This window comes from Drosophila eugracilis, unplaced genomic scaffold, assembly GCF_018153835.1.
Source record: "Drosophila eugracilis isolate 14026-0451.02 unplaced genomic scaffold, ASM1815383v1 contig_647, whole genome shotgun sequence".
In the NCBI taxonomy this organism is placed as follows: domain Eukaryota; kingdom Metazoa; phylum Arthropoda; class Insecta; order Diptera; family Drosophilidae; genus Drosophila; species Drosophila eugracilis.
Window position 1 is genome coordinate 136,566 of NW_024573533.1, and position 27,475 is coordinate 164,040.

The 27,475-nt window shown below is 37.5% G+C and overlaps 1 protein-coding gene, 1 long non-coding RNA gene and 1 pseudogene across 6 annotated transcripts; 1 reads left to right on the forward strand and 2 right to left on the reverse strand.

The window, feature by feature from the left end:
- Positions 1-710: 710 nt before the first annotated feature.
- LOC121530378 lies at positions 711-5,666 on the reverse strand. The gene is made up of 3 exons (XR_005993937.1): positions 5,502-5,666; positions 5,254-5,441; positions 711-900 (listed from the first exon to the last, which is right to left on the reverse strand). It is a non-coding gene; the product is annotated as an uncharacterized LOC121530378 (long non-coding RNA).
- A 13,158-nt stretch (positions 5,667-18,824) lies between these two features.
- Positions 18,825-21,947, reverse strand: LOC108111890 (protein adenylyltransferase Fic-like). 5 transcript variants are annotated; one of them, XM_041819364.1, is made up of 4 exons: positions 21,846-21,947; positions 20,831-21,769; positions 20,293-20,496; positions 18,825-19,606 (listed from the first exon to the last, which is right to left on the reverse strand). In XM_041819364.1, the coding sequence occupies exons 2-4, from the start codon at positions 21,697-21,699 to the stop codon at positions 19,279-19,281; spliced, it is 1,401 nt and encodes a 466-aa protein (XP_041675298.1). In that variant the 5' UTR covers positions 21,700-21,769; positions 21,846-21,947; the 3' UTR covers positions 18,825-19,278. The 5 variants fall into 5 exon arrangements, with proteins under 5 accessions (XP_041675298.1, XP_041675299.1, XP_041675300.1 ...); XM_041819365.1 differs by having other exon boundaries at positions 20,831-21,709; positions 21,813-21,890; XM_041819366.1 differs by having other exon boundaries at positions 20,831-21,709; positions 21,846-21,861.
- Positions 21,948-25,791: 3,844 nt separating this feature from the next.
- On the forward strand, positions 25,792-26,653 carry LOC121530377 (annotated as a pseudogene).
- Positions 26,654-27,475: the final 822 nt, after the last annotated feature.

The following is a 27,475-nucleotide window of genomic DNA, read 5'->3' on the forward strand; positions in this document are numbered from 1 at the left end:
GTAACGTCACTATCAGTTACTCAATATTCTTTCTCCGACAATACGTAGAGCTTGGGGAATTTTAATCAGCAAAATGAATATTTTAAAATTGTGTAAAACGTTAAAATTTGTTTTAGAATAAATTCGGTAAGCAGGTGGTAAAGAGCATCATTTTTTTTAACTTAAAATCTGGGATGTACATTATGTATTCGAATCAAATTAAATTGTTTCTCAAAAAGTTTAATGGAGTTCTACTAAATTCTCACTATCTGCGACTTCTCTTTAAAAATACAAATCTACTTGAGTGTGAAGAAGTTGAAATGATAACTTCTATCCATGGTGTACACCGAAAAACATGTATCTGGAGTAAGGATTCAGATACGGAAGGAATCGACACTTGTGGATGACATAAAAATTTTGAGTACGAAAGGGCGGCAGGAAACATTATGAATAAATTAGGTTATCAAAAAAGTCTTGCGGTATTTTTATTGAATTTTCAATTGTTTATAAAATTGGTTACAATAATGCGATTCAAGTCAAATATACGCCGTTTTGTACGATGACGCGTTCCCAATGAGATGCCAACTTCATAATGCCCCTCTCATAGAAGCTCGCTTCCCTATTGGGAAATTTTCACAGGACTCTCTTGTGGCCAACTTCAGACTACCAAGCGCGTTCTCCATGGACAGAAACAGGTGGTAATCATTTGGTGCGAGATCCGGATTATACGGTGGATGCAAAAGAACCTTCCATCCGAGCTCCCGGAGCTTCTGGCGGGTCACTAAAGATGTGTGTGGGCTGGCGTTGTCTGCAAGACAATTCGGCCTCTGTTGATCAAAGATGGCCTCTTCTGCATGAGTGCTGCCTTAAAGCGGTCCATTTGTTGGCAGTACAGGTCCGAATTAATCAATATATTATAATCTAGAAAAAAAATGAGCAGAAAAATTAAAAATACAAACAAAATATTTCAGACTGTATAACTTTGTTTCAGATAATTAAATAATGATTTCATTATATAATGAAAACAAAATCAATGAAATGAAGAAATAATAAAATAAACACATTTGTTGTTAAAGTAAATATTTGTTTTATTTATTTAAGTTAATATGGGCGTGAAAAATAAATATTTTTGTAAATTTGAATTTTAAATATTTTTATTTTATTTTATTTGTTTTATTTAAATATCTAACCTATTGGCAATATTAATTAAAAACTCATCGTCTTCATCGTTCAGTAATTTTCGATACTGATTGTAATTCACTTTTATATCATCAAAACGGGAGTCGTCGTCTGGGAAATCAATTTTTTCCGGATCATCCAAATCAATTCTTTGAGCACATTGAAAGTGCTCATTCAAAAACTCATTTCCAAGTACATTCATCGTTTCATCTCCAAATGGAAAATCTTCCCATTTGAGTGATTCCAACTCCTGTGGAAACGTTTGCGTTGATGATGAATAGGTGGCGAATACTTCCATCAGATTCCTGTCTATTCTTCTTCTTCTTCGTCGAGAGCCGTTATATAGATTGGCTCCGAGTCTTCGATGACCACCACATCGGAGTCTTGGTCACCGATTTCGATATCCGTCAACAATTCCAAAGCCTGAAACGAATCGACAAAATTCACGGACATAACGCTCATGGTGATTTTGGTGCTCCTGACGAACTGATGCTGAATTAAACTGCTCTCATTTTTTTAATGAAAGGGCATACAGATATGTTATACTCCTAGACCCGACAACAATCCAATTCAATTTTTCAACTGTATTGAAAGTCAGATATCCCAAGCACTTTGTATCCCTTTTCTCCTTCAGTTAATTGAGTTGGTACATGTTTACCCAATAAATGTAGGCACATGAATTGACATTTTTATTACTGTGAGAAATGCAAGCGTTAAGAAACAACGACTCGAATGCAAATTTTTTAGTCTGTGTCCCTTTGTTTTGAAGTACTGAAATCTAAAAAATCTGAAATTTGAATAAACAACTTAAGACATTGACTTATACTTGACTATCCACTTGACAATTTTATTATGGTGCGTCCATGAACGTATATCGGTTCTTCATATCGTTATAAGTATCCGAGTGGAGTTCCCACTCAACCATACACAGGCACACACGTAGACAGAGGCTTACTTAATTTAACCCATCAAGACGTTCCCCATCTTGCTAGTTAGGGTCAGGAATACATTTCAATATTCTCAAACAACGAATAGGGGGTTCGAAAACTAATCATGACACAATCGTCACATTTTATTACTTCTTCGAACACGTGCACTGATTTTATTTTTTTTCTGATTTCTGTGCCAGAATCCATACTGACTAATAGGACTTGAGGGGTGGTGAGGGGAAATTCTAATAACAGGAGACGACGGATAATGGGTTTCGGGGTGGGGGAAACCATGTTTTAATCACTTATGTGGCAGGTTAATAGCCCATAAATCTGTGCCAAAACCAGCGAAAACTGACTACTGTTTTTGCTTCTTTTAATAGGTTTTCATAAGTTCTTTGTGTCTTTGTTAGATTTACGCTTAGGAAGTCATATTCGAAATCTGTCGGGATTGTTATTGTTCCTGTTTTGAACATAAAATATCCGTTATTCGCTTCGATGGGGTTTATCTCCATATTTTGTCCATTAGTTATTGTTGTTACCTGGATTGTACATGTAAATTGCACTGATTTTAGTACATAGGTATTCCTTGATTACATCCTTTGCAGATTCTTCAGTCATTTCCTTGTAATTGCTTTTTATTTATAATTTATGGAAATAATGTTTGACTTCGGTTGAATTTTTGTCTCCTTTTTGAAATTCAATTTGTCTTGAGAAATAATTAAACGGTCTTTCGGTAATTGCTATATAGTTTGAATTATCTTCCTAAGTGGAATCTTCGATTCCAGTCCGAGATAATGCGTCTGCTACGTAAATCTCTTTTCCAGGAAGGTATGTGATTTTGTAATCAAATTCGTTTAATTTAGTTTTCCATCGTTGTAATTTCATATTTGGTTCCTTAATGTTATTTAGCCAAACAAGGGGTTTATGATCGCTAAGTATTTGAAAAGGTCTTCCGAATAAATAAGGTCCAAAGTATTTTGTTGCCCAAACGATTGCTAAAAGTTCCTTTAAGTGTCATTGGTTTTACTACATTCGCGAGATTAGGAAAGATAGAAACCGCATAGTCCCAAAAATGACTTTATTTGCTTTGGAGTCTTGGGTAATGGAAAATTAGTTACGGCACTTATATTATTAGTATTAGGTTTAATAGCATTTGTTGTTACAACATGTCCTAAGAATTCTGTTTCTTTCTTTAGGAATTCACATTTACCCAATTGTAGCTTTATATTTGCATTCCTCAGTTTTTCAAAAACTTTCTTTAGAGACAAGATGTGTTCTTCCAATGAAGTGGAAAAAATTTTTACGTCGTCTAAATGTACTAAACAGTCTTTATAGATTAATCTAAAATCTTCTAAAATATTATTTATACACCTTTGAAATGTCGCGTGTGCATTAAGACCAAATGGCATACGTGTATATTCGTGGTGACCATGCTTAGTCGAAAATGCTATTTCAGCTATGGAATTTTTATCCATTTTTATCCTTTGGCTAGATCAATTGCTGTGAAATATTGACATCTGCCAAGTTTACCTAATATTTCTTCCATTCTTGGAATGGGGAACTTGTCATTGATCGTTATCTCATTTAGATATCGATAATCAACAACTAGTCGGAATTTTTGTTTGCCAGAAGCATCGGCTTTTTTGGGCACAACCCAGGTGGGTGAACAGTAAGGAGATTTCGACTTACGAGTTTTTCCCTGTTCTATCATCTCTTTTATCTGTTTGTTAACTTCTTCATTAACACTTTGAGGGTATTTATATGGCTTGCGATAAACCGGATCCTCGTGTTGTGTTTAGATCGAATGTTTTATTGTACTAGTAAAGGTTAAATTTTCGTCTTCTCTGTACTGGATGTCACTATATTCTTATAGGACCTTTTTTAAACTTTCGATTTCTTCACTATTTAAGTGTTTCAATCTAAACTCATTACATTCTTTTAGTTCGATATCAATAGCAAAATTGACTGAGTGATCTTCCGTGGAGGGCGGAGTAAGGCATTTTGGCTTTAGCTGCTTCTAAGTATTGTCTGCCTAACAAAATATCCAACTGGTTTGAAAATGTATGTAAATAAAATTTCTGTTCAGACGGGCATACTGCAGATGATTTTATTGTAACTTAATTCAACTGCTTAATTCAACCTGTCCTCTAATATGGTTTACTATTAGGTTTTCTTTCTTTCCTTTTAATTTTGCAAAATTACTATTCATAATATTGATTGATGAGCCTGTGTCTATCATTCCTTTATAAGTTTTATTTTTAAATTTTAATTTTACATAAGGATGTTTTGGTCTGTTTCCGAGTCTTATTCGCTTTGGCTTTCTGTCTGTATCTTTACTGGGGCATTTGGAGAAGTCTTTGTGTTGTTAGAAGTTGAGGGTTGGAAGTTCAAAGGATTTTGTTGTTTTCCTAGACTTAGGTTGTTCCTAAGAGTGTGATAATTTAATGGTTGATCTGTGGGATTTGATCTATTTTGATTTTGTGAATTCTGAGAAGTCAAAGAATAATATGAATTGTAACTTCTTTGATTGTAGTACTTCTGATCATTTCCCTGATTTTTGTTTCCTCTATTCCTATAATTATTCTTGTTTCGTTAAAATTTCTCTTCTGGATCTAGGTCGTATAATCCTAATTCCATTGTAGCTTGTTTTAGTTTTGGAATAGTCGTTATGTCTTTTCTGGCTAATGTCATATAAATCCTATCAGAAAGTTTTTTGTTAATTGTGTTACAAATTGTTTTTTCAAGCATTCTGCGATAATTTATTTTGTCAATTGGATCAGTTTCTAATTCTAACTTATCGTAAAGGTTTCTATCAGAGATCGGCAAGGGTACACCCAGACAATGAGTGCACTCGAATCCACACATGATTCGGCACTCGACTCATTTCAAGACACCCGACTCACTTTTCCCAAAAACATGGATGTCTCAGACACTCCCTTCATTTGCTATGAGTGTGTCGGGTGTCTGTGCATTTAAATCATGTGCATTGAATTGAGTGGGTGACAAAAACGCAAACACTCAAAAGAAACAAAGCGATCTGTGCACTCCGGGTGTGTGCTCTCTTCTTGCTGTTCATGAGTGCGACACACACTCGAAATGTATGAGTGTGATTCGGGTGCCGAAAAAAGACACCCTTGACGTTCTCTGGTTTCTGTGAACTTACTGGTACTTCCGCGATATTCGGTGTTTCCAAGATGTTTTATAAATGTTTCATAGGGGCGGTGATCCTTAAATGATGTGGATAGTGCTCCCTTCATAGATGGCTAGTTGCTTGCTTGTCCCACTGTTTCCTGTGCTAGTCCACTACTAGTCTTCTAATTGCTCCGAATATGATGTGGGCTCGTCTCGCGTCTGGTGTTGGGTAAAGTTGCAATAAGTACTCCACTTGATTGATGCACTCGAATAGTTTACCTGGAGTCCCATCAAAATATTGTAGCTCCTTCAGTTGACTTAATAATTGATTCAGATGAATCTCCGATAGTAGTTGTGGTGAAGTCATATTTTATGTTGGTTTTTATTTTTTCACAAAGTTTTTAGTTTTTCTTTTGAATGTTTTTTATTTTACAAAAATGGGTTTTGGTTCTTTGTAAAATTTACTTTATTAATTTTGAATTTCTTTGTTGAGTTTTATAAAATTGTGAATGGGTTTCATTTATTTTATTTGTAAAATTTTATTCACTTGTAAGATTTTGTTAAATGTCTTTGCTGTGAAATTTTCACTTGTGAAATTTTTGTTCACTTATAGAATTTTGGAATGTCTTTGCTAGGTATTTCATTTATATCACTTGTGGAATTTTTGTTCACTTGTAGAATTTTAGAATGGGTTTGCTGGGCATTTTTTCATTTATTTCACTTGTAAAATTTTGTTTACTTGTAGAATTTTAAGTAAATGTCTTTGTTGGGTTTTCTTTCACTTGTAAATGAATTAAAATGTTTTTGTATTTTAAAATTTTAGTGAATTTCTGCGACTACGGTTCACGGTTCTGGGATTAGGGTCAGCGACTACGTTTTGTCACGGTTCTGCGATTAAGGATCACGATTCTTTTGCGGATCTCAAGTGTACACTTCGCCGGTCAAGGATACTAGTTGTTTAGTAGTCCAGTTCTGACCAGTACCGAATTTTATTGAAATCCTACCGACTGCGCCAATAACATATTTCGTATAAGGAATCTGAATAAAAAAACATTATTTCTCTATTATACCACTATTTTACACACTATTTTAAGTTGAACTCACTGACATATTACGAACAAGTAGTATGTCTCAAGCTGAACTCTGAGTTTTAAACTAAACTTCACTATTCTGTGAACTGTCAAGAACTGATTTGATTTTATGTTTTAATTTTTAATGAAGCCTTGGTTTTGGGCTTTCACATTTCTTATGTTCTCTGAGAGAACTTTCTCAAAGCTAAGCTTAATTCTCTTGTATTCAAGTTCATTTCCCTTGAATACAAGATTGCTCTTTCTAAATGTCCTTAGCACGACTCCTACTCTGGCTTTAATCGGTTGTGGAACATTTTGTTTTGAATGTTTAGTCTAAGCTAGAGTCTGGTAATAAGACTGTTTTGTTTTCGATCTGCAGTATGGGAAAGAATTTGGGCACTGCGATCTCTCTGTGTTTATTTTGAAAGTCTGGGAAAGTTTACTTTAGAATTTTCCACTGTCGATTGGCTTAACATATATGTATGGGAAATTTCAACTCTTGATTAAGTTTACAAATAAGTATAGGAAATTTCCACTCTTGATTAAGCTTACAAATATAATTTATCCATTCCTTACTTATGTTTAACGTGGAGGTGACGAGGTTACAGATATGTCACTATATATATGAATAGCATCTTTATCGTCATTTAAATATTTTTCCTTTTTTTATGAGAATTATATATTTTCCTGGCAAGGTGTACCTACGTCAACATTTCCCATGCCTGCTCAATCCGTATCTGAGAAATTAAAAAGAAGTATTTCACAGCTCCAAGAGGTTGGTGGAAAAACTTCAGCAAACATATCGATCTTCGATGACACTATCGATTTGAAATAAATTCACGATCATATGAAACGCACAAAATCATCGGCAAAAGAGAACAAGCTTCGTCATTTTCATGGCATAAAGCATATTTTTCCGTTGATGTCGCAAATATATTTAAAGATAGAATATGCTAGATAAAATGTAAAAGTAAGCTATATTTCAAGCTATAAGTGAAATGCAAATCTTACAAGCTTTTCCAATTTCAAATAGAACAATCTTATAATAAGCTTAAATGGCAACACTGCTACTTGATGCCCTTAATACGTTTGATGGCAAAGTAGGTTTCAACCTGGGGCGAACGTAACAGCGTAATCAGATATCGAAACGTATCTGAACAACGTAAAAATCACAAATGCGATAATATGAACAGCACAAATATCGATAACCTTTTAGTCCCGATCTCGAGGAATTTAAGAAAATGATCCTTAAGAGGGAAACAAGTTCTTTCGCGCCTTAACAAGGCGCTTCCGTTTATCACCTCAGTTATTGCCACTATTCGTAATGAGGGTATCGAACCCATATATTCAAAGCTACACCCCATTAATACAGAAATCAAATGGTTAAGGATGGCTTTATCAGACCTCTCAGGTCGCCATTTAACATTCAAACGTGGGTTGTTGACAAAAAAGGGTCTGATGCCGACGGTTATCGACTTTAGAAAACTGAATGAGCAAACGACATCCGATCGTTATCCTATGCCAAGCATTCCTATGATTCTAGCTAGCTTAGAAAAGGCAACAATTATTACCACCCTTGAATTATACCATCATGGTACTTCCAGATTTATTTTGGCAAAAAAGACCGTGAGCAAAGAGCTTTATCCGTGAACGAAGGAAAGTATCGTTCTCCGCGAACAAATAAGAAGAACTTGTTATGTCTATGTAGACGACTTGGTAATGTTTTTCGAAAATGCTGCCGACTATGTAAGGCACATTGACAAAGTTCTTCAAAAAAATGCCTGTGTGAGACCAACATGAAAAAGAGACCAAAAAAAAATTCTTCCGCGAAAACCGGGCCAAGACCGACCTCGAAAAGGTAATATCCATTGGAGAGTACACTGAACCAGTCTATCAGTGTACATTAGAGGTGCTTAAAATCACCTTACGGCAGAGCATTTACTAAAAAAAATACAGGGAAGCGTTCACATATTTATTGAATTTTTGTTTTGGCTTGAGCTGTGCAATAACACATTCATCACTAACCTTAATGAATGAATCCCACTGCAAGTGTTCGGGGAAGTTCCAGAAAAAAACAAAAATAAATTTTATTGCTGTTGGAAGCTAAAGCGCTAAATGCATTTTCGAAAGCAAATGAGCTCTTAGAGCATAGGCGTTGAGCACTAGAAAAACAAGAGAGTATCGCTATAGTCGAGTGCCGCGACTATAAGATACCCGTTACTGTTTTACACAATTTTAAAATATTCATTTTGCTAGTGGAAATTACCCAAGCGCAACCTATTGTCGGAGAAAGCATGTCGAGTAACTGATAGTGACGTCACTGCCTTATAACCTAAATTTCTTCATAAGTAGCGAAAAATGTTCCGATTTGAAAAATCGTTGGTAAATCGATAGATATTAACATAAATAAGTTATACAAGGCCAAACGAAGGCATTCATAATATTATTATAGACGCCACAGTGTTCCGCGGTTTGTGAGCGTTAGAGTGGGCGTGGCCGGATAAAAACTCGTTGGAAGTGGCAGTGGCAACCCTAAAATACGTATTGTTAGGCCTAACTTTTTAGCTCCTTTAGTTTCGGAGATTTTTGCAATTTTGGTTTTTCGGGTTTTGTGGGCGTTAGGGTGGGCGTGGCTAGATGAAAAAAAAAACAATTTGCAATTGGGGCATCATAAAAATCTACATGCTTAATCCGAACTTTCTACTACACTTTTAGTTACCGAGATATCAGGTTGTCTTGAAAATGCGAATGCGTGTGGCCAGATAATAGTACCACTAAAAGATGCGCTGGCATCCAAAGTTTATACATACTGAATTTCTAGCTCTACACTTTCTAGCTCTAACAGTTCCCGAGATTTCAGCGATTTTAGTTCTTCGCGATTTGTGGGCGTTAGAGTGGGCGTGGCAGGATGCTGAAATAAACTTGCGCTGTCCGGGATCTCAAGAATCTTTATGCTTAATCTCAACTTTGTATCTGCTATAGTTCCTAAGATCTCAGCATTAAATCGACGGACGGTCAGGCGGACGGACGGACGGACAGACGGACAGACGGACATGACTCAATCGACTTTGCTAATGATTAAGAATATATATACTTTATAGGGGTTGTTACATACTTTTCAACGAATCTAGTATACCCTTTTACCCTACGAGTAACGGGTATAAAAATCAAAGGTTAGTGAAAACGCTGAATGGTGAAGCGAGGGCTACAGTTTAATCACAGCTAATGGAGCAACTGATCCAGAGTCAAGTGGAGGCCAGTAACAGTGAGAAGTATGGACAAAACAAATCAGAGCGCAAGTTACCGCTAATGTCTTGCAGATGACATCACCTCCACCCAAACCCCCTCGGACACTGACCCACTAACGGCGGTGCCGTTCAACACGGACATCGAACAGTCGACGCAGAGGAATCCCAAAGCTGAATCTTGTAAACAACTGGGCCACAGACATTCGGCCGAAAACGCTGACCTACGCTATTTCGCAAACACAGCATAAGCACCCCACTCCAAAATTAGCTTTCATATGTACTCATAGCGAGAATAAAAATCAGTCTTATAACGACACCAAAAGAAGGCAGATCATGTTTATTAAAATACAAATTGAATTTACCAACCAAAAACCCAAACAGAAGACAGCCTGTTCCGGACCATCGACACAATTCGTGTACTAATCCTGCAGGTGCAGTGTTTAAGGGTTCTTTCGGGATAGCCAAGACAAGGCCATAAAGATCCCGAATGAAGGACGTCAACTGCGAAGGTTGTCCCCGGACTTTAACGACGAAAGAGTCATGCATGTAAGGAGTGTATGTGTGCCACCTTGCCAGAGGACCGACTGGAAGCCAACGAATAAGCATTCAAGTACACAGGATTATTTTTGTTTGTTCGTTTTGTTAGTTGCACGTGACGATTGGACTTCGCATTGAAAAAAGGGCGGTGTCATTGTTGACCTCTTTAATTACGAAGGCCATTCAGTTGGAGATGGCTATGATTCCTTCATCGAGGCTATTAGGAACTTCTAGAACCGACGAGGACTGGTGGTCAAGATAAAAAGTGATGGGAAATATTTCGTTGGAGCCCAATCGAGAGGGCCCAAGATTCAACGAGGTTTTCGAGCTAAAGAACATCGAGGGTGAGCAGTGGTCGAGCTTTCGAGGTGTTCATCTGATATTCGGCCATACCACGCCGAGAGTGGAAACGAGGCATCGTGGAGAAAGTGTTTACTGGAGTAGATGAAATGCCCATACGAGCGGCGACACGGACTTTCGAGCGAGCAAGGATACTCGTTGTTACTCCGATCTGAGAGTCTTCTTAGATCAATTTTTTTTTTCAGTTCACAATTTGATCAAACAGATTTTATAAATTTATTTTTTAATGATTTTTATTAGGATGAGATATGTGTATGCTAAGAAACAATGATAGTACAAGTCTAAAAAAACTTTGAAATTTCGAATCACTGACTTACTTTTACTATGCACTTGACTTTTTGATTAAGACGTGCTAGTTGATCTACAATATTGGTATTGCTTTTTATGATGAGTATCCGACCCTTTTCATGAGAGAGAGAAAACGGAGAAGAGGCTGATCTAACGCGAAACGCCCTATACGAAAATATCTACATATATTAACCCGATCACAAATAGAATAATTTAACGTTTTGTAAATTTATCAAATTGGTGTTTGCTTTGCCTGGGAACTTACTTTACGGGAATTAACATTACAAGCCTTATACACAATAAAAATAATTTGTGTAGTGTTCAGAAGTTGCACTTTCTCAAACAGTCGTTCCAAGTAAATCGCGACAAAGGCATCTGTCAAATGCAGCTCACGGAGGGAAATTACGAAGTGGCTTAGGGAATGATGATCAAGAGGTACAACAATTCTCGCCTCGTTTTCACACTCCAGATGAACGCCATCTACGCATTGCCCGGGCTGCAAAATAATAATACTGATTTAATACGGTCGATGCTAAGCACGGTCAATGTTTCAAGCCTTGGTCGGGGAATCGCACCATCGGTTGGCGCATTACGTAGCATCTAAGTTACCCAAGGAGACCCACAACTCTTGGGAGCACAATCAAGGAAGCGGTACCACCGTTCCGTCTTAAAAGATTTTGGAAAACGACTCCCATCCTGGCCCAGGATCTACCATCCCGAGCAAAGCGCGTGCACAGTGCACAGGAGGACATTATGCGTCCTAGATGCGATCTTGCGATCTTGCGACCATGCACCACCTTTTGGGCCGTAGACTGCTACCAATGGAAGTATATGGTAAATAGGCCTAAATGATGTGTAAATTTTTTAAGTAATTCGCATGTCCTTTCGCGATGCACTGGCTTTATTGCCAGTCAAGTTTGGGGACATACTATTACATTATATTAATTTTGTATAAAGATTTTGTGAAGTTTCATTATTTGAAAACACTGCTGTTTGATGAGGCTGCTGGAATGCGGCCTGGATGCTGTAAACCAAACTGGACAAGATATCTCGATAATCATTTAATAGTAATAATCTATTCTGACTCACGGCGCAGGTGGATTGAACGCAGTATGGACACAGATTCCCCCACGTTCGAGGAATTCTACAAGTTTCTAGATTCTAGATGCTTGCTACTGGTGGCAAGACAACAAGAAAAATCGAAAAACATAAAAGGATTACCAAATCAATGGTTGCAATTGAAGGCGGTAGATGCAACATATGTAAATCCACAGAACACACTATCTATGGTCAGCAGTTTCTAAATTTACCCGGATTGCAAAGGCAAAATTTTGCAAAGGAAAAATCCCAGGGCTATAACTGTTTGCGATCTAGTCATAGGGTCAACAGGTGCAGTCTACATGCCTTTGTAAATATTGCAAAAATAATAACTTTCTTTTTCATGTGCACGGACAAACACACACTGCTTGCCACTACCCAAGTGGTAGGGTAGAATTAACGAGACACCAACGCAAGACAAGAAACTTCGGTGACTCTCAGCCATTTGGCCCAAGGAGCGGGAACTTCAGCAGTTATATGTTCACCAGGCACTGCAAACTATTCAGAGGAAAAGGATATCAAGCGAAGTACACCACCTACGACCATGGTGTTTGTTAAGAACTTAAATCGTGATTCCATAACATGTCATGTTTTGTTGAATACGGGCTCTGAACTGTCGTAAGTATCCGATGTATCCAACCTCTCGGATAGACGACACGTTCCGCATCAAAAATCTTTGTTACTGAAACATTTTCGGTAAAAGTAGACATGACAAGGAGGTGCTTGTCCAAGCCCACGTGCTAGGCAAGATCAAAGAAGGCTTTGAAAAAGCAAAATATCAACTCATCGGTTGAAATGTACTTTCTCACCAAGCACAGTCGCGATGAAAACGGGAAGTATATAGTAGAGGTTTCATTTAACTAAAATCCTAAATATGCAGACACTCTACAAGGTGTGCATTCTCAACGCACATCGTAATAATGTATCGACAAACATGTCTCGTCTGCAGAGAGATACCTTCTGATCCGATAAAGCATTTCCAATTATGCACAGTCAATAACGGTACTTCGTTGACATACCACGCAGAACTAGCCGCAAATCCTGAATGCACAAAACAACAAGTGCTAACCGACGTTTCAAGAATATTTGATCCCCTTGGACTTCTAGCTCCCATTGCAAATCTCGAAAACCTGAGGCCTACTCTGTATATACGCTGGGATCTTGGGGATTATAAGTGATGAAAACTTGGAATTAAGTTAACATATTCTTTAGATGCGATCCGGTCACCACGACTCTGACGCACACAATGGACGAAAAACTGAAATCATAGAGATCTCAGAAATTATAATAGTTTGAAAGTTTGGATTAATCGTGTACAATCTGGAGATGCCAGCGCATCTCATGGAATTAAGCATGTAGTGACCTGGAGTAGGAGAAGTGCACATGCTGATACTTCGAAAGCAAATAGAAGGTACAACCTCTCGCAGAAGGCCAAGTTTCTTATCTGGGCGCGTTAAGTGGACATATTTATGGTCTACAGAATACAATTGATAATTATAGTTAGATGACAATATTATATTATATGATTTATGTTAATGTGTGAACAATCTGCAAGAGCCCAGAATGAATTATAGCTTGCATGTGCCTTGACATTTTTATTCGTCTATTATTTTGATGTCTGTTCTTATATGCAACCAGACAATAGTAAGACTTCCTTGTAAGTAAGATTTCCTTGCTCAGAAAAATCTATTATTTCTTGCTTATTACATTGTATCCAGCTTCTGGTATATCTGGAACCTTAAATAGCCAACATCCTTTTTTCTTCAACTCTATCCAGTATGAATTTTTCTGTTCTATTTTCTTATAGATGCAATTAGTGTGACTATTAGGCTTAAAAGGAGTAATTTCGCAAGCACTTTCACTGGCGCTACTCCAAGGCCAGGCACCTTCACATAATACGTTATTGGCTTTCCATTTTCGACATTTATTCAAAGTTGCTTCAGTCATGAGGTGATAAGAGTCGATTTTAAAATTATCTAAATATTTGGAATTCAAGTCTGCAATAATTACATTGTTTTTATTTTTCACTGGCATCGGAATTACTTTAAATAGATGGGAGGGTGTCAACCAAATAAGGGGATTTTGACATTTAAAATGAGCTTATTATCCAAAAAAGACCACTTAGCCGATAAGGTATACATCTTTACCTCCGTTTCTGTTCTTTTACCTGGAAGTATTAATGTTTCTGTTATTGCATCCTTTATTACAACAAAATACTGAGGAGCTGCCAACTAGGAAGACTGGACACGATACTGGCAACCACCTGAAACCTACCAGGAAACATTAGAACTAATCGATAAGAAACAAGAACAAACAAGAAACACCACTTAGAGGGCTCATACGTTGTTCAATTTGACAACGAAACGATCACAATCGGTGACCGGAACAACAGCAGCAACTCCGACCGAATAACCTTCTTTTTTTTTTTTTTTTTTTTTATACTTTGCTATTTATTTTATTGAATCTTCTCCCTATGGTGACTAACAATAAGTGTATCAAATCTTAAACCTAATTACTCTAACTAACTGTCATATGACTGATATAGTGCTATAGGGGGCCCGAAAGTTATTGCTGGCTTTGCAGGTCGTTGCTTTGTAGACGGGATCGGGAGGAGATTGGGGTGCATAGAGAGTTTTTCATTGTAGGACGCTTTTGTTTGTCTATTTCATCTTTTACGGTAAGAATGCCCAGGTCCCTGTGGATGTTTAGATTGCGAATGTACCATGGTGCCCCAGTGATAATTCGGAGGGTTTTTGATTGGACGCGCTGTATAATGTCTATATTCGTTCTGATGGCGTTGCCCCATAGCTGGGAGCCATATGTCCAGATGGGCTTGAGGGTAGAGTTGTAGAGCAAGACCTTGTATTCCAGACGCAGGGGTGAACGGGCATTAAGAATCCAGTGGAGGCTGTTGGCTTTCAGTTTTAGGTGTTCTTTTTTGCATTGGATGTGTCTTCTCCAGGTTAGTCGTCTGTCAAGGTGGACGCCGAGGTACGTTACATCGTTAACTTGGGGAATCTGCGTGTTATTTAATGATAGTGGAGGGCAAGTTTGTCTGTTGAGGGTAAACGTTATGTGTTTACATTTCTGTTCATTTATTTTAATCCGCCAATCAGATAGCCATCTCTCTACTACGAGCAGGTGATTTGCTAGCTGTGTGGTGGCTCTGCCTGGGCACCCCTGAGCGACTTAGAATTGCGGTGTCGTCAGCGATCGTAGATGTTGTTAGCTGCTCATTTGTGGGAATATCCGATGTGTATAGGAGGAACAGAGTAGGCCCTATCGCGCTTCCTTGCGGGACTCCAGCTTTGATAATGTAGTCTCCGGATGTTGCTGTGTTGCACCTTACTGCGAAGGTTCTGTTGTATAAATACGACTCAAGAAGCTTATGAGTGTATCCAGGCAAGTGTGTTTTAATTTTGTGCATGAGACCATCTATCCATACTCGATCAAAGGCTTGACATACGTCGAGGAATATTGCGCTGCAGTATTCCCGATGCTGAAAGGCTGTGCGAATTTCTGATGTTATTCTGTTTACTTTTTCGATTGTTCCATGGTTTTGACGGAAGCCAAATTGATGGGCAGGGATAACATTGTGGGCTTCTAGATATGGTATTATGCGGGTTAGAAGACATTTTTCGAACAACGATCCCTGATATAGTCAAGATATCTGACTGAGTTTGTCTTTCGAATTGGCAATGTCCTTTCGATGCGTTATTAAATAAAACAATTTTAAAAATTTAAGCAAACCTACTTTGCTCTTTTTTAAATAACAAAGATCTTGAAGAGAATTGTAAAAATGAATATTCACAAATTTATGAATAACCTTCGAAATTCAAATTACATTTGAAAGTCTAGAGTTTAGTTCCACAGTCTTTCTGGATGTCGCCTAGGCATTCGACCGCAATTGGCTGGACGCCTTAATTTCTACAATTAAAACCTTGCTTTCACAGAACACCCATTAAATACTGGAGTCCTATCTATCTCAAGGTAGCGTGCTTGGACCAACACTGTATATAATTTTCACAGCAGACCTTCCAACAACCAATCTTATAACAACCTAAACATTTGAATAGACGGCTTACTTGACAAAAGCACATCAAAGCCAAGAGAACATAATTTTAAATTAAAATGAAGAAGCCTACATTTGTTAATAAATGCCCGTTCTCCGCTAAAATTAGAGTGAAAGGTACTTCTATACAATGCAATTCTCAAGCCAATTTGGATATATGGCTCCGAGCTATGTGGAAACGCATGCGTTAGTAACCTAGAAGTAATACAGCGAGCTCAATCAAAGATACTGAGAACTATAGCTGGTGCACCGTGGTACAAACGGAATGAAAAAAATTGACAGAGATTTAAATGTGGGAACTGTTAAAGACGAAATCGAATATACGATCAAGTTAGAGGTTTATCCAAATAGGCTTGCGCTGTTTTTAACCTGGAGCACTAGCCATTCACGACTCCGAAAAATAGATCTACTCACCCAGGGACAATAGTAAGCTCTCCTAAAAACTTAATTTTATATTTATGAATTAGGCTGAGATTTGAATACTTGTCGGTCTCAAAGATAGAAGTCTCGATATATAAAATACCGTACAAAAAATGTGAGTGTGGTACAAGGAACTGCATTTATGAGTTGGAAGTTTATTCCTTAATATCTCGAGAATTACGTAACGGAAATTAAAATGTAATATCTCAAATGAAAGATATACATTTCGAACATATATATTAAAAATAAAATTCACAAGTTTTAAGTTAAAGACTCGCTTATTTCCTTAATAACACAAAAAGTCATTTTTGTATGCACAAAAATTATCCGTACACTTCATAAAATGTTGAATATTAACAACAATTCCAAAGGTTTAAGGATTTTAATCTTTAGTGGGTCCTTCGTTGGAATGGAAGCTTGTAAACGTCGACACATGCTTTTTATAAAGTTGCTCGTCTCGTCAGCATCAATTCAATCCCATTCAGGTAATAATGCGGTTTTTAAGGATTCCTTCTAAGATATGTTGTCCCTTTCTGGACGATATCCCATAAATGTTCTATAAAAGCCACTATTCCACTAAGTCCGACAAATATTTCGGGTTGTTATCTCATTGAAATACGATGTTTAAGGGCACTTGGAATGAAATTTTGGCCTAAAATGTCTTTATACATAAATTTATTAATTTTATCTTCCATAAGGACCATTCGAGCCACTCCACCTCCATCCCATTCTTGCCAACGTGCTTAAAATATGGAATAAAGTTTTTTCCTTCATGGCTTCATTTGCCTTCTGACATACTTTAAAAGGACCGCCGTGTCCAAAATTTTTCATTTTTGATTTGTCAATAAAGGTTACGTTTTCCCAAAATAATTCCGACTTGCTTACATGCACTTTTGCCATCTCCAAACCCATTTTTTGTTGTAATCAAAAATCAATGGGTTTTTACGAACAACTCTTCCATGTATACCAGCATTGTGCAGGGTGTTCCGGATGGTTTGGAAACAAAATTTTTTTTCAGAAGGCTTCTCTAGGCTTTTAAGAATTGTTGTGGATGTTATTCTGGGATTTTGTAATGCCGTATTTACAACGTTATGCTCCTCCCGTGGTGTCCGTATGTGGTTCCTTACAGATTTTCTATGTTCTACTGCAAATTCTCCTGTGTTTACGTATTTTTTTTGTATCAAACTTTGCATTGTGGAAGGTGACTTGACAATATCTCTACCATTTTCGGGTTAATTACGGTTCGCTAAATATAATTTTATTATAGTTTTTCGAAAATTTAGGGATAAATCTTGACCCCGACCCATTTCGTCCAATTACAGCAAAAAAAGCAGCGAAACTAACTAAACAACTTTGAGAATAGTACACCGAAGTTTGCTCCGAAGTACAGTTCAAAAATTAATCGCTGATTGCCGTTGTATTCAGAAATAGAAGTCAAGAATGAAAAGTGTACGAATAATTCTGGATCGTAAAAAAATGTTTTTTTTGCGTTATTATCGAAATTATCTAGTATTTAAGTTAAAATTTGTTAATTTTATGCTAAAACATATGCTCGAAATGTATATCTTTTATTTGAGATATTACATTTTAATTTTCGTTACGTATTTCTCGAGAAATTAAGGAATAAACTTCCAACTCATGGGTGTACAAATAAATTATGTGCCGACTGTATATTAATATATCGCTTCATGGTAGTAATCTTGCTCGTGAATCATGCGGTCAAAATACTGTATTTATACCGGGAGGTTGTGGGTGCCTTTACAAAGGAAAACCAAAATTCATTACCTCGATTTAATAAAATTGTTTATCTATATATACATAAATGAAATAAAAAAGTCGAATGTGCCGAAATTAGAGATAAATGTAGATAATATTTAAAATCTATTGTTTGCTTTAATCGTGCATAATATAGCATAAATTAACATATTCACATATTAATTAAAAAACCTCATATTAAGACTATTTTAATTATTTCCGTTGCGCACGATAACACCATTCTGCAACTAAAAGTTTATATAATACTTGTGCCCGCCATTTCCACTTAAGTGACTGATTGCCAAACGCAAGCTATTAGCCGGTCACTGGTCACTGTGGTGGATGATGGGCCCCCAAAGGCGATCGATTGGACTGACTTCGTTACTATAAAATAATAATAGTCATTAAAAAAAATATAAAGTACGTTAATTATAAATCTTTGATTAGCAAATCCCCCTCCTGAAAATAATAGATCATCACAAAATATTGAGCCCATAACATCAAATTAGAATATGATAATTTTTATTATATGAGGAATACATTTTTTATTAGGCCCGTAGCAACGAAGGACAGTCTTCCCCTTCTCACCATAGAAAATACAAATTGCAAAATTGCAGTAAATTCCTAATAATGCTGATTCCGCTCAAAAGGAAAAGCGTTTTCCAAGAAATTCATTGGTTTATCGTCAGCAATGTAACCACAAGGAAACAAAAATGAGTCTGAGTTCTTAATTCGTAAATAAAAACTTTACCAATTATTTGATTATTTATATTATTTTTTTTTTGTGGTAAAATATTAATACGCTAATAAATAATGGTTTCATTCAGAATATGTTAGCGTGGTTCCACGCCTATAACCAAACTGCCTTTATGGATTGAAAAATTTGTCTTTAAAAATTTTGGGATTTCTGGATGCTGTCAATGCTAAACATAATACGAAATAATTTTAAACATTTTCAACGAATTCAAATTCTCTCATGCCTAAAAAGTAAAGGGGAGATATTTTCAGAAGTATTTGTTTTGTAGGGTAAGTAATGACATTTGTGTGAAATTTATGGATAACATTGAGCTTAAATATGATCACAGTATTTGTCAGTAAATCTACATCTAGTATATACAAATCAGTATTTTACACACAGTTTTGGATTCGTAGCATACACAAATAAATTAACTTTAATTCGCGCTAAAAGGAAATTACATATTAGTTTGCTACTCGTCTGCTTCATTTTCTGTCTGGATAAGCAATGGAATCTGTTGAGGAAGGTCGCTAGTTGCCCATAGGTACAGGTCCAGTGTTTTTTCCGTGCAGTCGGCGACAAACCGTACAAATGGCCGAATGTCGCCCTCGTTGGCCAATTTCAGGAAGTAGTAGTACTTGCTACGTTGTTGCTTTGGAATAATGACAGGCGGGTACCCTGCTCGCATTAGCAAGGTGTTCATTAGCAAACGAGAAGTTCGTCCGTTCCCGTCGATGAAAGGATGAATGGCTACGAGCTTGTAGTGAGCGAGCGCTGCATAACTGTGGATGAGACAGAACCTATTTATTAACATTGGATTTAATATCATAAAATTCACTTTTTACAAAATAATAAATAAATCGGTAAATATGAACTAGAAATGTTATACAAGGTCAAACTTGTAGACGATAGAGTTTGCTTGACTGCATGAAAATACTTCAAGCTGCGATGTCATCTAGATCCCTAGATCTCAGCGTTCATGCGCACAAGCATACAAAAGGACAAGAAGTGTTGATTATAAGTCCTCACACAAAAATTGGCGCTGCGATAATTTCTGATAGCAAAATGGTTATTTTAAAATTGAATAAGACAGTAACCTGGTAATTTAATTGCAAAAGTTTGTAATAATTTATACGGTCATTACTAATCTTTATTATTTAAATTAGATATTAGGCCTATGTTACTTGCCTAACAACAACACATTTGTATGTGTTTGAAGAAAAACCAAAGAGCCCGCGAATTTTAAACAAAAGAGCACAGTTTTCTTCGTGAGCCGATCATTTGCTCAGAAGTTTTTTGCTACCCATTCACTTTTACGCATTTAAACACAATTTTGGGAAATAAAATATGCTATTTTTTATAGAAAGGAAATATTTTTAGATTTTACTTTCCTTAAAAATAAACTATAAACATTTAATTTGTTTGCCTCATTGTTAAATTTATATTTTAAAATGCGAAATATGTTTATGATATGTTTCCCACTCACTTAACGGGATGTAGAAACTTGCAGTGATCAGAGTTTATCCAACGCTGAAAGTGCAGCATTAATTGCGAAAGGTCCCCCGGACCAGGTGGTATATGACCCCCGACGAACACTTGAGTACGCCGGAACTCTCCACCCTCAATTGGGTCCACATGTCCTAGTACTCGGCGGTGCAGCTCAAGGATGTCTTTAATAGTGATTTCTATTCTGAAGAAAAGTAAAATACATATAAATAAGAACATTTTTCAAAATTTATGCCAATAGTAACAAATTATTTATTTTTTAATTGTGCAAAAATAAAGCGTATAGGGAATTTTTGAAATGTTAAAGTTTTTTTATATGGACATATACATAAGTATGCACAGTTAAATCGATGTTTGTATGTAAGGATAGCTGGTTTTCGGAACCTATAGATCTAAAACCTATCAAAAGACGGGCCAAGTTTACTTGCATAAAAACATTAACAAGTTTGTATTATATTGAACATTTATTCATGTTTTTATAGAGTCTTATAGGTCATAATGCTAAAAGCCTTACTTACTTTTGTACCAGGCTAGCATTAATGTACTTCATAGCTAGGTCCATTCCCAAGATCTCGTTATGCTCGTCAATAGATTTGCCGTCCACAGCCATGCGAGTCTCTAGGACAGACCTCGTTTGAGCCAGCGTCATAGTATTACCCTCGATTCCTACCGAATGGTAAATGTGCTGAAAGTAGGCTTCCTTTTTAGCCCGACGCAGGGCGGCGTTGGTCTCGTGGATTGCGGAGAGTGCATCGCGTTTTGAGTCCAACGACTCAAGACGGCGCTCATCAAGAATCTGCACAACATTAGCAGTTCGCTGTCTATTGGCAATCGCCTCTACATTAGTCGGATTGATAGTCAAGGCCTGAAAGTAGTATTGATCCGCCAGCACAACGTTGTGTTGGCTGTGCTCTAGAAACTCGCCGTAGCGGAGCAGTACTTCAGGGTGCCGGGGAGCTAGAATTAGGGCATGTTCAAACAGACGACCAGCCTTGTCAATCTTGTCCGCCAGATACATGTCGTGGGCCCTTTGAAGAGCCACTAGCGCCTCTTTGATATTTGTCTGCTCTTCCTCCATTGAAATAGTCCGGACATCTTCACGGATATTTTTGAAGTAAAACTCCTTGAAACTGTTCATCTCCTCTACGGAATACAGCGCGAACTCATTCTGAGTCTGATGATTGTGGGCTATGGAGAAGTGGCGGTTCTGCCGTAGGTTCCAATTCCAAGTCGAGGAAGTGAAGATATGAAAAAACCATGCCGCAATACTACCAGCAATAAAGAACAGTGCTATACGGAGATGGCTGCTCGCGTGTGCTCCATAGAGTGGCGGATTACGTTGTTGGTGATGAGCAGGTAGATTTGTTTGCGTTGCGTTCTTGCCCATAGCTAATTATCTGTGTTCATTTATGTTTTGCACAAATTTTGAATAATTTGCACGCCATGTACATGTTACGCTAAATAGAAACATTTAACCGTCACTTTGGTAAATGTGCTTACCTGCAGGTACTGCACTCTGCTAACATAACTTACGTGCTTTCTTTTTTCCGTGTGACCGTCTCTGACAGAAATCTCTAATTCATAATATGTATATAGTTTATATTAATTGCGATTTACTTCCGCGAAACGATTAGAAGGCATAACGGTTTCTCCCCAATTTTGCAGATATAGTTTCATATACATATGTATGTATGTACATATATTTATCTCGAAATTATAACGTTATAAAATTTATTTAACAGATGAACATATACATTTCGCAAAGAAAAATACCAAAAAGTATCGTTAACTGAAATTCTGGTAGAATATATTATATTCTCTTTGGGTATTCAAATAAATTGATAATTTTTATTGTCGACAACATTAGCAATATGCGATATCACAAAGATGAAAATATATTTAAGGAGATTAGTTGCATAATTTTTTACACCGAATGAGGTATAGGAGGAAGACCCATAAGGGTTCACTTTATTATTGTGCTCTTGGTTATTTAAAACTGGCTTAATCTTAACCTTTTTTTCTTAAAATATATTACACCTTTTTTATAGTATAACAAAAAATCAAAATATTAAAATGTTCATAATTACAAGCCGAAAATTTGACTAAGTTGTCGTTCCTTTTCTTGCATAAAAATCCAATTTATGTGATTTTTTTAAGTTTTGTTCGATTTAATCATGGATTTGGAGCCGGACTTCTTTAAAAACGCCCTCAAGTTATAGCTAGCAGAAGAAATTAATTCTCTTTAATTTTTAAATATTTTGATTGTTTCATGGTAAGAGGATATTACATAGGGCTTTTTGCAAGAAAATAAAACTTACATATTTAACATTTCATTTCACAGGAGTGCAACCAATTATATAATTGTTCTATGTATGAATTTAATTCATTGCTTAATACAATAAGCTTATTTTTTCGATTGAACGGGTTAAGAAGGGCAAAGTGTGGTCAATGTGCTTACTGATAGTTTCTATAAACAGATTATTTATGGGTGTTGATCAGAGAGCAGAGCAGGTAAATTTAACAGTTGTGTGGTCGTATAGGCATATAGCTAGGGAGTATCCCAATGGACGGCTGCCAAACACTTTGTCTCAACACCTCCTAACAGTTCCAATATGAATCTAGAGCTTATAAAATTCTAGCTTATATTTTGTATTTATGTGTATAACGGTGCTCATTTAAAAATACTGGGGGATTTGTGTGCGATCGGAAAAAAAAAATTCGCACAATCTGAACTTTTTATCACTTATAGTTACCGAGATATCAGCTTTTCTAGAAAATGCGAAAAAAGTCTTTTGAGCTTGGTGGGCGTATGGGTGGGTATGGCCGGATAATAGCAAGACTATAATATGCGCTGGCATCTAAATATTATACATACTGATTTTCAACTTTCTAGCTCTAATAGTTCCCGAGATTTCAGCGATTTTAGATTTTCCGGCTTTGTGGGCGTTAGAGTGGTCTAGTCAGGATGCTGAAATAAACTTGCGCTGCGTAGGGACCTTAAGAATCTTCATGCTTAATCTAATTTATAGTTCCTGAGATTTCAGCGTTCATACGGACGGACGGACAGACGGACGGACGGACAGACGGACAAGGCTGAATCGACTTCGCTATTGATCCTGATCAAGAATATATATACTCGGTCGGAAACGCTTCCTTCTATCTGTTACATACATACTTTTCAACGAATCTAGAATACCCCTTTGTTCTACGAGTAACGGGTATATAAATAATGAAAGTGAGCAGACGTCAGAACATTGATATCATCTGGGGTTTTTAAAATAGGACAAAGTGGCTGTAAGTTCAACATTTCGGAAATTTCACAAACTAAAGTTCGTTGCTTGTAAAATTTGATTAAAGATTTCTAAAAAAACGCGAAGCTTCCCACAAGCCTCCAAAGTGCGGGGAACAGGGATGAAATTCCACTTGATTTTACAAACAAGAGTTCGCAGCTCGTAAAATGTCAGAATAGATTTTCCAAAAACGCGAACAAAATAGTATTTTTCAGATTTGACTGCAGCTTCCCACAAGCCTCCAAGGTGCGGAGAGCAAGGAGGGATGAAATTCCACTTGATACTGCATAACTCTCTGTTTTGAGGATCGCTAAGGAACAGCTGCCGAAGCTCGATCGTGTTTTGCTTCAAAAAATTGTTTGCGTTGTCCGACCAAATCGCTTTCCTCTCAGGCTTATACATTTATTTAGGGCTGCAAAAAACGATTGCGTTGAAGTATCTTCGATGACGACCAAATATGTAGACTAAGTGACGAAACAGACGAAAATGGCTATGTAGAATTTTGTAGGGGGCCTGTTTTTGACAGCGGACTTCCACTCCACCACATGGAAGTCCACTCCAGTGATTACAAATGGGTAATGGGTGATTGGGCACGATCATCTGGGAGTTCAATAAAAAAGCTGCAGATAACTCCAGTTTCGGAATGGAATGGTTTCGGAAGAGTCAATGAAACTACGCCTTGATATTCCGAGCAAACAAGCAAGAGCCGTATGCGGCCATGCTTGCATCTAGAAATCCATGAATTTCGCAAGATGAGTTAGGCTTCAAAACAAAGCGAGGAAATTTCAAACAATCTACGGTTGCGATCTATGACATATGCTCCAACCTAGACGAGTGCAAAGATTGCGGTACGGACTCATCTCAGTCTAGCTCATCTTTCCACAGGACCTGCATAAAAATCTTTAGCTTGGTAATGATCAGTGCTATTAACCTCAATGGATCGTAGAATGTAGCGATTGGCGAAAGAATTCTGCGCTTTGTTGCGAGCTGGTCTGAGAAACAAAAGAGGTAATTATCCGAAAGAGTATTCCAAGGTAAGACGAACGCTTTTGCAACATCCGTGCAAAGTTGGTGTATTTCTTTATGAAGGCTGTGTACTGCGACTTGAGATCTAAATTTCGACCTAATTTAGCCTTGAATGCTTTAACCCGAAGGAGCGTATATGAATTTCCTAAAACACCGAATCTAGTTTTGGCAGGAAGCAGAACCGAATATTGGCCATATTCCAGCCTAGTGTATTGCTGTTGAAATAGCTGCTTGCACGGATCATTCTCCTTCGAAATGGTTGTTATAGAATCTGGGCAATTGTCGATTTCCCAAAATCTCCTTAGTGTATCAGAAACCGAGTCTGATTACGACTGAGTGCTGGATTCTTGAATTGAGGAAATTAAGGATCAGGACGTAGAGACTCCTACATTTAGACACCCTGAGATTGTCCAGCCAAGTTTGGATTTCCGAAGGATGGGTAAATGGCTTCCTAAACGTATTTGTCCAATGCAAAGTAGCTCGGAGAATACACTTAATCCAATAAGCAAGTTAATGCGCTGACTTTTGTAGAGAGGGTCGACAAGACCGAGATTTTGCATTCAGATGCGTTAAGTTCGAAATTTGGGTGATAGTCGTTACTGAGTAACGGCAGCTACAAGCTACATTTTTTGTCAAAAAATGCTCCTTAAGCTCACATAGGCTACACAATGGCAATGCCGAGGGTGAAGCAATAAGGGTACTACGGATGACATTTGCTAGATACATTTCCCACCTGTTTGCTAGGATTCTAGTTTACCATAGCGCATTCCACGTTATCTTCGAAAATCCTAAAAAGTGGAATATTTGTATATAAACCTCCGTGTCGATCAATATTACACAGCAGTCAGAAGCCAAACCAGAAGCCTAACAAAAAAATCGAAATAAATACAGCCAAAGAGGGAAGTTGCTGAGCGGAAGTTGCTATACAGGTATAGAATGTTTAAAGTTGAATGTTAATCTGTGGCGTTTTTCTAAACTTTTTTGGCATTCTAGCCAATAAGTTAATACAAATAAAGTTTTTATATTTATTATACCTGCCAATAAATATTGAGAGAAAAGAGAATCGCTTTCGGTTTTTAATTTAATTTCGTCGTGAACCCAACTTGTGTCCATTTAGAGTTCAATTTTCAGAAAGAAAAAAGTGAATTAACTTGTTGCTCGAAATGCTACGTGGAAATGAGACAAAACCAGCAACAGAAGCACCTTTGATAACAAACTCCATTTTAAAGCCTATCGAAGTTGTGTCTCGCTTCGATTGGATTCAGCAGAGGAGTGAGCTTACCCTAATCCTAGTTTGCTAATTAGACGGATGGATTCCCAGGAGCTAGCTGTACGGGTTTTGGTGCATCACAATTCGCACAACTTTGACTTTCCGCTAACCGATTATGTAGAATGGCCTCTAAAAGTAAAGAAAATTGGTTCGGAGACAGGAAAGCTTGAGTAGGTTCTGGGCAAGCAAGAGCCAGAAAAGTAGACTCAGTCAGCATACAAGAAGAAACCTATCAGTATGTGGTAACTCACCGCAAGGACTTCAATCATGACTCCTTTGAGGTCAGCATGCTAAGCAGTCAGCGCGAGGTTCTGATGGTCTTGCCAGTTGGTTACCATGTGGAAATAGAAGTCTCACTAGAGAGCGGAGTAATTGGATCAGTCTTTTCTTCATTCAGACTCCTCTTCTAGAGAAGAAACTTTCTGATCAAAAGGTATTCCAATGGACCAGTCTCCAGTCACATACATCAGCTCAAATATGGATCCAAAGATGGAGGAAGAGGTTTAACGCCTATTTTAAGTTTAATTCAGCCAATCTTGAAGAGAAATACTAATCGAATCGAAAGCTTGCTATTGATGTACTTCAAAAAAACTCCGGAATATAAATGGTTGAAGGAGGAACTAGAGGAGATACACTCGCGAGATGGGAGGTTCACCTGCACAATTATTTTCTCCCAGGTCGACGATAACCAACAAAGGATATCTCTGAAGCATATTTTATGCAAGCTCGATGATAAGGCCAATAAAATTCTCTAAAGCAAACCTAACTCGTACACTCACCTACAATTTTTGCTTATGTAGAATTGTAAATATAAAAATAAATAGAAACTGCTAAATTTTTAAAAGTGTTTTTACTGACAGCCAAATCAAGAGTAGCTCCGCTTAAGGCGAAAACTTTTACTCGCTTTTAGCTGTGTGCAGCTCACCTTTTAGCAGATCTTCCTAATCGTGTACTGTAATTAATTAATTGACCAATACATAAAGTTGGCCCACAGACTGACTCCAAGATCAGTCTGCATCGAGCCGAGTAGCGGAAATCCAAGAGTGGTCGAAGAAAGAAATTTGGCGACACGTCCCTACGAAAGTGAACCCAGAGGATATAGTGTCTCAAAGATGTGACGTTAAAGAGTTCGCTGGGACATCGTTTTTACCCGATTCAGAAAGCAATTCGCCTGTAAATTCTAACTTCGAACCAGCTTCAGAACTTGTGTCTATGGGGTTTAGCAAGTCGATGTACGACGCTAAATTTACGTAATTGCTATCAAAAGGCTCGCAGTTAGTTAAATCTTTCGTGTCATACCTCCACGTTACGAATTGTCACGAATTGTCCTCTAGCTCTTGTAAGTCTTCTGCGATCTAAAGGCATTCACTTCAAAAAAGGATGCGAGTTTGCGTTCATACCGCCCAGATCATCTCACTACAGTGGTCAATGGGAAACCGGTGTGAAGTCTGCAAGGCGCCTGTGCTAAACTCAAGGCCGATCGGAACGCTATGCAGCGACCCCAGCGACGGCGAAGCCGTAACCCCCGGGTCTCTCCTGATCGGCGGCCCGCTGTTGGCACCACCAACCTCGTCGCT

Excerpts from the sequence above, each read along its gene's own strand:
- LOC108111890 (XM_041819364.1), bottom strand. The coding sequence starts at position 21,699 with ATGGGCAAGAACGCAACGCAAACAAATCTACCTGCTCATCACCAACAA. Across the intron at positions 20,497-20,830 it reads AATGCTAGCCTGGTACAAAA|AATAGAAATCACTATTAAAG; the intron begins GTAAGTAAGGCT and ends ACTTTTCTTCAG. Across the intron at positions 19,607-20,292 it reads AAGTTTCTACATCCCGTTAA|GTTCTGTCTCATCCACAGTT; the intron begins GTGAGTGGGAAA and ends GTTAATAAATAG.